The sequence below is a fragment of the Pagrus pagrus genome (assembly GCF_965226575.1).
Source record: "Pagrus pagrus genome assembly, chromosome: 22".
Classification (NCBI taxonomy): Eukaryota; Metazoa; Chordata; class Actinopteri; order Spariformes; family Sparidae; genus Pagrus; species Pagrus pagrus.
Window position 1 is genome coordinate 11509881 of NC_140204.1, and position 14695 is coordinate 11524575.

The following is a 14695-nucleotide window of genomic DNA, read 5'->3' on the forward strand; positions in this document are numbered from 1 at the left end:
TGTTTAATTAATATATTGATTCAAAAAGACTAACACACGCACATAAACAATGAAAACCAAAGACAACATTTGTTTTACCATGTTATATTTTAATTTCTGCAGAGACAAAAATGACAAGCAATTTATTTACACAAACCTGTACAAAAGCAAATTAAATTATGTAAAATATCTCATAAATAGAAGTGGACTTGCGTTCAATACACTTTGCCATGTTCAGCTAAGCTGCGTGCATAGTGACTCATATTAAACGATGATAAATTTGTTCCTCAATTTCTATATCAACATCCAAGTCGCAGGACAAATAGTAATGGTTAATATTACAAATCTCATTACACACTGTGAAGGCTATATGAGTAGAGGAGAGCGTGGACCGGACACACACCTCAGGTAGCAGGGTACAAACATTTTAACTGGCAGGTGTTGCGTGTTCTGACGTAAATCCGCCTGCCGTAGTCCAGACACCTCAGTGAATATCAGATAAAAAACAGTAAGTGAGTGTATCAGAAATGTGCGCTGTAGTCAGTGTATTGGCATTGTTCCTTTCATTACGTCTGAGGCTCACACTACAGCGTCTCTGTTTTTATTTCATCTGATCTCGAAATTCAAAGCATCACCTCGCAATATCACAGCAAACAATCACACTGCGCTTATTTGCCGTGCAGGGTTTCATCACCCCCTGATATGCATATACTGTAAATCTGTGTGTGAGTGTTGTGTTGCTCTGCACATCCTGAGGTGTGTGTTCTGTCGGCTGCTCTCCCTTGCAGCTTTTTTTCACCCCCTCCCCTTGCTTCCACTCCTCCTAGTAAACCGTCACATTAGCATTTTTATCTCCAGGCTCCCTCAACTCTCAGCAGTCAAATGTCTCCAAGCAAGTTTTTTTTTTTTTCTTTTCTTTTTTTCTTTTTCATCCCCACGCTTTACCTTTCTCTGCTTCTATATTCAGTCCTAGGGCTTGTTTCATGCACAAAGTAGGTTACTTGACCTCTGATGTCATACATGTACATGAGTGGAACACGACAAAAAAATCCATTATATCATTATTATTACTACCAACAAGCAACTTTTGAATGTACCTGTACTCATTCGGTAATGCACTATGCTAGGAATGGATATTTCAACAAGATAATTGAACCCAGCGAACAATAGCCACTTGCGAGTCGTACAAGGCTCACTGACATTTGACGGGCCGTCCTCCGAGAAGCCTTTGACATCATGGGATTTCATCTAAGATATGCAAATGTAGCTCAGTCCGCTCTTAAATGCCACCCCATCTACTTTTTGTAAGCAACGTAATTGTTTATGCACCATTCCGAACCAACATTTAATCATACCAATTGGTATAAAAAGGCACAATTGCATATTTGCATTCACTCTAGTATTTTTTTTTTTTAATGGTTTTTTTTTGTTGTTTTTTTGTCTTTTTTCAGAAGCACTCTAAATATACAAAGTGGCACCAGATAAAGAAAAAAAAAAAAAAGTAAAACACGTAGTACATTGTCATGATCATTTTCCACGCTTTCGACCGGTATCGTGTAAGAAATCAACGCACGGGATTTACAAAGTAAAATACAAGATGGAGATAAAAAAGTCGGAAATGTCATGGGTACAAAGTCGATGTAAAACGAAACAAGAGGGATTCGGGGTTTCGTGTGGCGACAGAAGAGACACTTGATGAAAAGTATGAAAACTTAAATAAAAACACGTTTCTTACTGATGTACTAAGTTGTACTACATGTTTCTTCAGGTATAACAAAAGCAAGCAACAAGGTGGATTTCCATGTTTACAGGGAAAACATTTTTTTTGTACATTTTGTTTTACAGTTTTTTTTTCTTCTTCCTTCTCAGTAAGTGAAGTAAGTTCCCATTAAACGTGCAGTAAAAAGTAAATATTCATGTATACAGTTGATAAGTATAGGAGCACTTTCTTTCGAACAACGAGTAGTACTTACAGACTATTAGATCGCCGGAAATGCAGAAAAAAAGCAGCTCCGGTCCAAACCAAAGGGGTTCTGCTAACATACAAAAAAGTTCCATTGCATCTGATATTCTTTTGCTTTATTACAGTCATGAGATTTTGCGCCTCTGCAGCTGCGAAAAAAGAAACATCACTGTAGACAGGGAGGCACAACATCTCAACATTGTCATGTGTCTGTGTGTGAGTGGCCGTTAAGCGTCAGCACTGAGAATGGAATGGATGTTTGTTTGTTTTTTTTTAGCTGAGACATCACATTCTTATCGCTCAGTCTCAATCCTTCATGTAATGCGTACTTAAAGCAATGTTGTCCCAGAAAGCTATTTTTGTGTGTGATGGAGAGGGGTGGGGTGGGGGGGGTTGGGTGGGGATGCTTCATCCTGTTTGCGAAGCTTTGGTTTCACTTTGACACCGTAATCCAAAAATCGCTCCCTGCTATCTGCGACGTCGCTTTCTGATTGTTCTCCATTGAGCTGATTCTTACATTCGTGCTCAAAGACGCCCGTCGCCATGTACTTACATGGAAAGCGACATCTGCTAGTGCTACGAGGACACACTCTCGCTCTCTCTCGCTCGGAAAGCCACGCGTGGGGTTGATGTCACCTTGAAGGCTTGAGAAGAAGTGAAAAAGAAGTTGATGCTTGTTGGTCACGTGTACATTATGATATTTATTGCTCAGTCTATCACACAAAATCAAAGAAATAACAGTAAAAAGCTGTCCTTTGCAGCTGTTTCAGGAGCAGCTTGGCCATTTTTGCGCCCTCCTATGCCTATTATCGGTGTACATCTACAGTATACACTAAATATAGCCAAAAAACACACATTATATACTGCATATCTGGCCTGTACACTCATACAATTTCAATTGCACCTCCGTAATTTGACTCGGCATGCCACACACTGTGCTTGCCCAGGCCTCAGTTACATGGATCTGTTTTTCCGGTCCTGCATATGTGTGATTGAAAAAGAAAACAGGGTACGTATTACGAAGAGATCCGAATATGCACGACCTTGTACACACATGCGTTTCCAGCCGACGCGGTGATATGTCATGGCTCTACTGTAATTTAGCATTTCGTAAAAAGGGGTGGGAGTTGGGGGGGGGGGTTTGGTCTCAACCTATCAATCAAAGACAAAGTACGAAGAGACTGAGGAAGGGTCGCAAGACATAGGGGGAATGAGAGCGGTTAGCGTTGTTGCTGTGGTCCGATGCTTATGTACAATGAGTGACACCTGTGAAGAGCGTACACACACTGGTTGGGTTCGATCAGTCATCATGTGTTCATCGCCAGTGTTGCTGTAGTCTGAAGCGAGGTGGCATTGCAGCAAAATTCCATCGACTCCTATTTCTGTCCACGACTCAAAGAAGTGTCTCTGGGCTGAGTATTTAAAGCTTAGTCTTTCCCGTCCGTTGTAGGATTTCAGTACGATCAAGTTTTGGTCTGCTGTTGAGCAACTTTAATTAGAAACAGTCAAGGTGAAGGAATCCACGGACAGCTCAGTAAGCTAGAGACCATTATGTCTGTATGTGAGACATCGTGGCCAGAGTGTTGCACTCTTCTGAAACTTAAAAAAAAGGCATAAGCAGACACACTTTGAAGTCAAAAAAGTCCACATGTACAAGTTTCTAGAAAAAAAAGCAGAAAAAGAAAGGGTCTCTTTTTGTACAGTCTCATCTTCAGGGAATGGGGCCTCCATGGGGGGAACAGTGGGGGGGTTAATGCATGCATGTACTGTATATGTAAAATGAGTTGATTATTGTACAGATTGACTGTCAGGCAGCAGATCGTGTCCCAAGAGCCCGACTCGCCAGTAGAACAGCCTCATCCCAAGTCCCATCACTGCCCTCAACAGTTTTTCCTCCTCCTCCTTTTCTCCCAGGTCATGGCCGGAGTTAGCACTTTAAAAAATGGTACTATGTTTATATATCCACTTAGAGTTTTCATTAAGGAGCTGTCGTAAAAGTCTTTGGAGAAAGTTTAGTCCTACCTTGCGCAGAACAAGGGCGGCTAAAAAGCTTCTAGAGCTCTAACGGTGGCGGGTAAGCAGCTATGCTTAGTTTTGAATGCGTCAAACCCTCCCAGCTCACAGGTACACCTCCCGTCGCGTCAGAGTGCCACAGGACGTGGGCTTGTACTCCCCGGTAGGTGCCAGAGGGATCTCCTCAGTGGGGTGGCCCAGCGTCTCCTCCCCGCTTCCTGGCGAGCCGTAGGAAGGCGAGCCGAAGGCCTCGTAGGAGGAGGAGGAGGAGGCCATCTTCTTGTTGAGAAGGTTGCGGTTGCGGTCGCCCATCATGTGAGCGGAAGTGGGGTCTCCGTTGGCCATGGCGGCCATGGCGAGGGTCTCTTGGCTGCCGGGCTGCTCTGCGCTGCTGCTGCCGCTTCCGCTGCCGCTCATGAAAGTGGAAAGCTTTGGTTGTTGTGGGGTGGTGGTTGACTTGGATGGCCGTCGCTCAGGCGACGTGCGCACAGGCATCCAGCAGGAGTCCGAGTGGCCGTACTCGTCACATTCCCGGGTGCACTTGCCAGTCATGGCTACGTCAGGCAAAGGCCGGGCGTCTAGAGGAAGAAGAGGGAGAGGAAACAGTGAGTAATGCTGTTTGTTTCACTAAAGTGGGATATTTAATGAGAAACTACCTTTTTTTTTGGCTAACTTGCACTAAGTGTTTGGTGTGGTATGTTGGTTGGCTTTTTATGAATTTTCTTAAATTAGATGCGTGAATCTGCATTTTCTCCCTAATGAGGTCATCAGCGCATCTGAATGTTAATGGAGGAGGTGGAAGAACAATCAGAGCTGGTCACGATGGTCACCAGGAGCCTGCTGCTGACAGCTGATGTGAGTTCTGAATTTTATCACTCTATTGAACACAAGTCAGCCTGTACGGATAAAATTTGCATGTTTTTCATGCAGAACCCGCATACCACATGACAGAAACAGCAACAGAAAACAACAATGAAACGATAAAAAAAAAAAAAAGAGTCCACTGGCTACGACAACAGCCTCAAACTAAAAAACAGTGGCGTGAATCAGAGTTGAAATAATGTCATGCTTCAAAACGTGTTTGTGCTGAGAGGGGAAGGGGAGGGAGGGGAGGGGAGGGGAGGGGAGGCAGAGACGGAGAGAGGAGGGAGGAGGTCAGTTCGTGTTTTTCAGCTCGCCTTGGTCTAGAAATTAAAGATGCAAAATTACGCCTGCTCTGTGTGTCTGCAGTGTGTGTGGGTGAGGATGTTTGTGCGCCAAACAACACCCTATTTTCTTATCTGGTGATTGACAGACGGCAATCACATTCTGATCTAAGTAGCTTAATAGCTTTGTGTGGCTAAAGCGCCCTGATATCCTCTTAAATCCACTAAATAGGGGTCTTAACCAATTACCTAGCTAGAAGCTGGCCTCAGATTAACTGCGTCTACTGTATTATTGTGGAAAGCAAATTATGTGCTTACGATGCTACACCAGGACAACAGGTTTGACAGAAACCCCACTGCCAGTGACTACTGTCAGACAGCGCAAGAGTTTATTCCAGTATGCAATGTGTGAGAGATAATTATCCACAAATGCAGCAAACCAAAGCTGAGTAGCTGGCTCGATATGAGACGAAAACTGTGAGGCGGGAAAAGGAAGGAGGAAGGAGTCTACTCCAAGAAGCCCTGACCGAATGCTCAGACATTACGCAGTGCCAGAGTTAATAAGAGTGCCAATGTTATAGAGATGCTATGTTAGATGTAATTTATTCATGACCTGATGCGAAGTATGGAGAAAACCAAAAATCAAGCAGAAGCGAGGGTGAGTGCAAACCAAGCCAAGCATGCCTTTGCCCATAGTATAAAAAAGAAAAAGCAAGAGTTTGGACCATGGCTTACTTTTAATGCTCTTTTTCTCCTGTGAAAGAAACAAAATAGAACAGAAATCACTCTTTATGTTTTGCACTTGTGCGATAGTATATATTGAATGTATGAGAAACCCCTGAGCAGCATTGAAACTGGAACTAAAAAACAGTGTTATGCAGAGCGGACACATGACTGACGACACAATGCAGCCGAGACAAGGACAGCAAAGAAAGAGGAGGAAAACAGACAATGAGAGTCCTCTGCAGTCCTACTGATCAACACATGAACTCACTACGGATGCCTTTCAGCCAAACGCTACTCCAAGAGTGCCATTCCTGCGCTGCCGGAAATCTTATTTCTACTAAATACCTATTAGAAATCCATTTTCGTGTCACAAATTACCTTTGTCAAGCATCAACTGATGATTGCCAGTCAATATACTGTATAGCCAATGCCTCGGGGAGCAACTGCCACTTGATGGAAAAATCAAATAACTTTTTTGTCATTAGTGAGCCCCGACAGCTGAGCAGTTGTGTTTAATGAAATGTAAATAGCAAAATAAATGAGGAGAAATGCAAGAAAATAAAGCAAAACAGAGATGCAATGGCAATCAAAGACAGTTAAAGGAGACTTATTATGCGTTTTTCCTTCAGTGTTTTATAGGTAGGAAGTTGAAAAATCTGCACCAACAGAAGATCATTTCTCCTACAGAAAACACGGCTCCTTAAACGCCTCATCAGTGGTCCCTGCCTTTAATTCTGTGACTTTATGACATCACACTTTGCATAATTTATGCCTAAAGAATGGATTTAGCAGAGCTGCTCTGTTGTAGCTAGGGGTGCTGGCTCAGGCGTGCGTGAGCTGACCTATTAGAGCAGAGTGTTCAGGAGGAGGGCCTTAAAGAGACAGGAGTGTTTCAGACAGAATGAGAAAACAGATGTGTTTTTTGAGCATTAAAACACGTAAACCTATTCTATTAGTAACCCAAAACAAACTTGTGCACCGGAAAATGAGCATAATACGTCTCCTTTAACATTCCAGCTGATAACAGCGACTCTGGATCATGAAAGAAAGAAAGAAGAGATGTCTCCTTCTCCCTAGCTCTCCTTCCCTGCTTGAAAAAAAAAACAGCCGTCAAAGAGACAAGCGGACACCAGGTACCGATCGTCTTGCTCATTTACACCAACGATTGAGCCATCAGGCTACCCACAATGCACGGCGGTTCTCACGAGGCCCCCAGCGCCCTGCCCCTGTATGCTCATCAAACCGCCTCAGCTGCCTCCTCGAAAGCAGCCAAACCCTCGGCTTCATCATCCCGGCCACCCCGCGCCGTGAGCTGCTGAGGTAGTTAGCCGGCGCTCTTGTGTGCTGCGCGCGCTGAAAGGAGGCTGATTATTTCCTAGCCACGGTCCATTGACTCTGCAGGCCTGCTAAAAATGAAGACGTTTCCCGCCCATGAATTGGGCTGCTATATCAAAGCAAAAATGCTCTTTTTTTCGCTTTCCTCCTTCAAAAACGTGTCACCCCCACCCCGACCACTTAAACTTTTTAAACCACGTAAATCCATCTGTGCTGTAGCTCTGGACAAATAATCACACGAGAGGTGGCACTTCAGCCTCAACTAGTACTTGAACCTGTTGGCTTAAGAATTGCTGTAGGGTAGGCTAAAGTCATTTTAAAAACCCTCTCAACAAAGACTTTTATTTATTCACTTTAGCGAGAATCTTCTCTCGCCGGCGAATTCGTTTAAAACTTTACTATGAATCTGAAAAATGTAAGTCAGCAGAATGAAAGCAGACGCATTAAAAACGTGGCTGAGAAATAATCAATTGTAATTGTTTCGAGTGCTTCTGCAGAGAAGACACGCAACATCGCTCCCAAACATATCCATAGGCCCTTTCAAGACCCAATTCAGAAAATCAGGACGTAGAAAATATCTTCAAAGAAAAGCCCTCGGAGCACACGCAGCAGCACTGTAGCAGGCTTTTGTTGTATATTCACAAACATCCCGCAAGCCCACACTATCAACCGCAGAATAACACAATACAAGTGGGTCACTCTGCTGTGTTAAAAAGCCTCCCTGCAACGCTGAGAGCTGCGCGAGGAGGCCCCCTCCATCCCAGGTTGAGTCCCGAGGGTTGAGGCCTTGTTGTTGCCAGCAAACAGCAGCTCGGCCAGGGTCCTGCAGGCGAGGCTATCTCCACCGCTGCGAGAGAGGAGAGCTTTTTAGCCAAGCAGAGCAGTGAGCGGGGTGGGAGGGGGCGCTCATAATACCCCGCAAGCCATTAGCCCTCTTTTACATTTACTCAAAGGAGGCATCCGGAGGGGAGAGGTGGATGAGGGGAGTGATTGGCAGATGAGTTAGAGGGGCACGACAGAAGAGAGAGGATGTAATTCCGAGCGCGCCGCCGAAGCGATGATTACCCAGCGGTGCTCGGAGATATTTGCGCCTCACACTGTGTCTATAGTGGAGACTTTCTTCATTTGTGCGAGGCTGAAAGTGGGCCAGTGGCTGCACTGGTTGAGCAGCGGCTTTTCTTAGCTGGCTTTAGTCAGCCACCCTATCAGCTGACTAGCTTACACTGTGGGATATTTCAAAAGAAAACTCCACTGCCGGGGTACAGTAGCGATTCGATGCGGCGTCTTTAGCACTAAGATGTTGCAGTGGTAGGAAGGAGAGAGAAAAAGGCGGAGGGGTTAGACTGTCATCGCTTCTGGGCATATGCACACTAATGTCTGTTGCGTGGGCATTTCTGGGCAATTACAGTTCAGCATGTTTGTTTGTGTCGTAGTACAGTACACCGTGTTTTCGCAGTGGCATGTCAGCAAAGTCACTTGCCAGTCCAGATCCGTCGACGTCACAGGCGCTTTCACTTTTGAGCCGCGCCATCCCCCGCACCATCCTCTCCACATACCGCCATGAAACACTTCTGCACAGACTGAAGCTCCCTGACCTTCTGCCCTCTTTTTTCCGGCCGGCAGACTCAACCCAAACAGCTGAGGCGCTGGGAGGAAGGGATGGAGGGAGGGAGGGAGGGAAAGAAGTGAGAGGGAGGAGGACAAAACAGAGGTGACGTGCCCGCGTGCATTTTTGTGCGTCCGCGCTGTGTCTTTGACAGACATTACAGTCGCCCCGGACAGCGGATAGGGGTCAGAGCGGCGGGGGAGGGATGGATGGCGAGAGAATGAAGGAGAGAGTCAAGGAGGGAGAGAGTGTGTGCTGAGTATAGCAGGGTCAGGGCCTGGGAGAAGGGAAACAGCAGATTGAGTGGAGAAGACAGCATGGCTGCCTCTGGGCCGTCACAGGCCAAACACACTGCCAAAGAGAGCAGTGGAGAGGAGAGGAGAGTCGGGGAGACAGGAGGAGAGAGGAGGAAGAATTGAGGACATTAGCAAAGACAGGAGGACAGAAGGGGAACGCAGGAGGAGGAAGAGTGATGATGAAGGGAACTTTGAAAACAGAGGATGTACTGTCCTGTAAATAAGTCCATGTGCTCCCAGGTGCTCTCACACATTAGCTTAACAAGCCAAAGAGCTTGATTTAGCCTCGAATCAACTCCCCGACAATGAGGCCCTGTGTGCGAGGCGACGCTTATCTCGCCACTCAACTTAATCTAATGTACTTCCATCACAGGGAAACTAAAAAAGAAGCCTCCAAATGCCATTAACAACTCGCCCGCATGGTTCCAATTTCAGGCCAAAATGGGACATCTTCTCGATCGAGACGGGGAAAGAAGAAGAAGGGTTTTTTTCGGGAGGGGGGGTCGGGAGGGAAAAGGCGCGAGAGGGCGTCAGTGTGAGAACGGCGAGTCTGGGCTTTTGGAAATGGGCTCGTGATTGCCTCGCGCCCCTCATCAAAGGCCTCCCTGTACGGACAGATCTATCTGGCGCGGCAGCAGAGCAATCAGCGTGGAGATGACAGTGTACATTGCCGGGTGTCACACAGATTACTGCGTGCTCCCGAGGGAGGGAAAAATGAAATATTTATCCGGGAAAACCAGCTGTTGGGAGTGCTCGTGACAAAATGGGAGTAGCGAAAGAAAGGAGACGAGATGCGATGCGAGGAGTCGGAGAAGAGGAGCGAAAGGGTGCAGTCTTTCTCCCTTTCTGCTCGTTCTCGCCTCTAATAGGGTCCCGCTTAATTAGGTGAAACTTGCCGACTAATTACGGCGTACGAGCGAGTCTCCCCGTGTTTGGCTGTCTCGCTTTGCAGGGCCCCTGTGGCATCGCCTCGCAGCCGAGAGGTCCTGAGCATCAAAGACAAGACGGGCAAGACAGACACGCACACAACTGGGGGGTGGCTGTGGGGGAACGCGAGGAAGGAAACGGCAGAGAAAGACAGAAGTAGAAGAAGAAAGAGGGGGGCCTGAGAGGAGAAAATAAGGTGATGGAGGAAGTGTAGGAGCGGGCGAGAGAAAAGAACAGGTTGCTGAATTATTAACGCCGCGACGGCGAGTTCAGACAGAACAATATCCACAGGAAAAAGCGATATTTGTCTTTCTCTCGCTGAGATGTTTGCCAGACAATTAAGGAGGGATGGGAGAGAGAGAGACACGCGGCAGTGGTGCTTGGGAAAACGAGAACAGAAAGCGGCGTCCTGGGGAGCGATGACCTTTGAGGAGCGCAAGTCATGCCGCGCACCACCAGTGATGGCATTAATTGACGGCATTAACGTCGGCGGCGGAGATTCTTTCAGCGGCGCAGTTAAGTTAAATCCGAACCGCAAATATGTAACCCCGAGATCTTGCAAGCGGGAGGCCAATTTGATCGAAGGAGCAGAAAATAACTCTTAATTACTGTTGTGTGCACATGGTAGTGGTGATTTTTCATCAGTCGCTTTTGCCCTCCTTCGACACCGACTCGTCTTCAGCTTCGCGCTTTAGCCGTCGCTGCTTACAGGCCCAGCTGGAATGCAGGAATACTGTTCAAAGTGGCAGCAGGTGATCTATTCTCTGCCTTCTGAGCCCCTTGAAGTATTTACTGCCTGGCAAGGGCGACTGAGGGAATAATCTGGAGCCCCCCGCCACGCCTCGAGAGGCGCAGGACAGGCGCGGAAAAAAGAATAAAAAGGGGGGAGTGAGTGAATGAGAGAAAAGACACAGGGCCCTGATCGAGTTTTGTAATGAGCTGTCACCTCCTTTTGCCTTGCTTTTTCCACGTGCCCGACCTCTGTGTGGAACAAAGACTCGGCACACAAAAGTACACATGAAGGCCGTCCAGGAGACATTTTCTAGCCTACATACAGGTGGATCACCTCCTCGTCGGTCCTCCAGCTGCTCGCGCGCTAACTAGCGTCGCAAAAAACACTGCAGGTCGGCATTATGGGTATGATATGGCTGCTTTTTCGCTTCCAGCAGGGTCAATACTCTTTCTGGAATAATGAATGTACTGCGGCCTGCTCCTGAGGTAATTAATTGAGGGGAGATTAACTAGCATAATTTCATTCTGGTGACGATCTCTCAGCCAATTATCAGAATGCGGCGTGCACTCTTGCTCACCTCCTCTCTCCCCGGGTCTCGGCACTCAAGAAGCCCGTAAATAAAGCGTCCCTGCGTGTCATGCCCCCTCATCCATCTTGCATGCGCGCTCGCATGCACGTGCGGCCTCTCGGCAGGCGGCGGCCGTGTTTACTGGAAGCATACTTTCTCTGTCTAGAGCGCAGGCAGCACCAGACCCGTGTCCTCAGAGCGCTTCCGACCCCTGACCTCATCTATAAGTGGAACAACAGCAGGATGATGTGCAGCGAGGAAGAAGCCGAGTGACTCATCCACTCTGCTAATAAGAATGATGGTGCTCGCTTCCTGCCACACACACACACACACACACACACACACACACACTGACGACTAAAAGCTTGAAACAAGTCAAAAAAATATCTCCTCAAATATGTTCTGAAATCTGAAAACAAAGGAGATTTTCTCATCAGGCTTTCATGTTATCCTCGAGGCGTAACACTGCTAATCACCTTTGCTAGCTACACTTCACATCTCTGTACATGTAATTCATTCACGCCTGAAAAAACACCAAATTACAGTATAAAATGAAGCACCGCAGCTCCATTTTTTTTTTTGTTTTTTTTTATGCGTCTTGTTTTCTTCCTCGGCACGGCACTCTGAGCTTATACAAAATACTCTGGAAGAGCCGTAAGGATTAGCATTAGCCGCTCTTCCATGGTGCACACATGCAACACTGCTAGCGACCGATAAAACAATACGGCATTCTCGCACACACACAGACGCCGTGCGCTCGTGGGCAAAACCGCACATTTTAACCATGCAGCTTGTGTGTGCGCGACATTGCAGGCCACAGACAAGAAGACAAGCAGCAGCAGCACAGTATTATTTGATAAGACAGACACATGATGAAGGGTGGCGGTGGTGGTGGTGAGTGTGTAGAAAATGGTAGGGCTTACTGAGCTACTGTGAGCAGTAGTGTGAGCAACGAGGGGTTAAATCAGTTTTTTTTTTTAAAAAGTGTTTTTTTTTATTGTTTATTATTCCTCTAAATTCTCTCTCCTTGCACGCCATCTCCCCTCCTCTCCCTCGCTCTCCCTCTCCCTTTAGAAAAAAAAGAAGTGTCATTGCTTCTCCTCCACTGTTACTCTTATCGCACACTCCCAGGCACGCTCACACAATGGCCTGTTTTACACCATTAAATGGTTATTTGTCAAAATACAATTTCGATTAAATCCTCCCCAAAAAATAAAAAAAAAAGCGCGGAAGAAAAAGGTCAGTGATTTGTGCTTCTTTTTTTTTTCTGATCGCACTAATAAGAGAAAAACATCTTCATCACGGCGAGGCACACTGTAGAGGTAGAGTTTAAAATAAATGTGGCTCCAGTGGATTTTCTCATCTAATACACTTACAACAAACGGCGACTGCACAGAAGATGGTTCAAGTTCAGCACATGTTCTGCCCTAAGCAGCGTATGAAATATGAAGCTTTAACAAGAAGTATTATACCACTTGGCAAAGAGTCTCATAACAGTAGCGGCACATTTGCATCAGAATTTCATTATGTCTTAAATTTAGTATGACCTACATTTTAAGAAATACTTTTGTATTCATGCATTTTCATTTCAACATAGAGGGAAAAAAAGCACCAAACCCACTCTAGAGGCTACAAATGAAAGAAAATAATCTCTCAGCACCTCGTGTCTAAAACAAAGGCTCCACTTGATGATGAGTAGTTAGCAGTGGCCGGCTAGCTGGTTAGCTAGTGAGTCAGCCAAACAACACCCACTACCTAACCACGCTTGTCATCCTGAGTGTAGCAATTAGCCCTCAGCTGCTAGCACATTCTAGGCCAGAGTGAGCTAGGCATGGGTGAGTCACGACCTTCATGGAAAGCTAGTGGTGGGAACTGGGTGGGGGTAATTATGCTGACCTCGAGGGGACAGGCTGCTCGCAGCTCTTTCAGCATGTGGGCTCATAAACAGGCAGGCCGAGCTCCACTCCAGGGCAGAAAGAAGACGGCAAATTATCCAGGGCCTGTGTTTTCCAGGGGGATTAGTTTGTCTGTGTTTGAGCAGGTTCACAGAACATGATGGGCTCTTGTGTTCTGCCTTCAAACTCTGAAGGGAATTGAGCTGATCGAGTCCTGTTGATTTAGGTGGACACGTGCATACGCCTACTGTTTACTGTGCAATTGCTATCCTTTCATTTCTTTTGTGGGAGTTGTGAACATTATGCCCATCATAATTTAAAATCCCCTGTAAAATATGGGACCAAAAATGTTATAATACTCTGGTTGGACTGTGGATTTAAGATGGCGCACTCTCACTCAGTACAAAAACCTAAGCCAAAAAGCTGCTTCTAACTCTTTAAGCCAAGCTTCCACCTACTACCTGGAACTTTTAGTCCCAGGAACTACTTTTCAAGGAGCTAAAGCAGTTCCCTAAACCTGTTGTTGTCTGCATTTTCACTAGGGTCTAAAGACCCACAGAGATTAAACAAATTAGTCAAATTTGGCAGTTTGGTCAGTGGCCTTAAGCTTCGAATAATGACACTTTACCTACCCCAATAGTGTCAGTTTCACACGTGAAGGGCTCCACGGCTTAGCAATAATGCAACATATGCAATATCCGGCTTCACTTTAAAAATAAAGCTTGCGGACAAGCTGTTTACATTTTATGACATATTATGACTATTGGATGGTTATTAAGGTTGTCAAATGTCACAGCTTGGTTAGGTTCAGGCACAAAACTACTTGCTAAGGTTCAGGTACAAAACTACTTGTTAAGGTTCAGGTACAAAACTACTCGTTAAGGTTCAGATACAAAACTACTCGTTAAGGTTCAGGTACAAAACTACTCGTTAAGGTTCAGATACAAAACTACTCGTTAAGGTTCAGGTACAAAACTACTCGTTAAGGTTCAGATACAAAACTACTCGTTAAGGTTCAGGTACAAAACTACTTGTTAGGTTTAGGCACAAAAACTACTTTGAAAGGTGTAGGCCCAAAAAGTACTTGGTTAGGTTTAGGAAAAGATCGTACTTTGTGTTAAAATAACTACACTGATGTAAGCTATGCAAGTAACATCAATAACATAACCTTAAAACCAATCACTCTTGACCCTTGGTCTCAAACAGGACAGAAACTCCAGACTTTTGTTTGGTCATGTTTCGTATCATGCCTTGACTATATTTAACTCACAAGCTTCATTATTAAGATACTGGGATGTGACAACACTCCTCGACACAGCATCACAGTGTAAGGCCCAGGGTAACCAAACAAAAGATCATACAGGTTTTAGAGACATTTCCCTCTCGAACAGACAGGACTCCTACTGGGAGGGTTAAAAACAAACTCCATCAAATGGCTCTGCACAGTGCAGCCCCTTGATGAAAGCACTGAAAGGAAGTGCCAGTCAGCAAATGGCTTCTCCAGCACCT

The 14695-nt window shown here is 45.8% G+C and overlaps 1 protein-coding gene across 1 annotated transcript in view; it reads right to left on the reverse strand.

Annotated features, from left to right (window-relative positions):
• Positions 1-1363: 1363 nt before the first annotated feature.
• The window catches only part of pcdh7b (protocadherin 7b), a 111861-nt gene continuing 98529 nt past the window's right edge, over positions 1364-14695 (reverse strand). The window contains 2 exon segments of the mRNA XM_084344024.1: positions 1364-4533; positions 5836-5854. Coding sequence (XP_084200150.1) covers positions 4061-4533; positions 5836-5854 — 492 coding nt within the window. The 3' untranslated portion in view covers positions 1364-4060.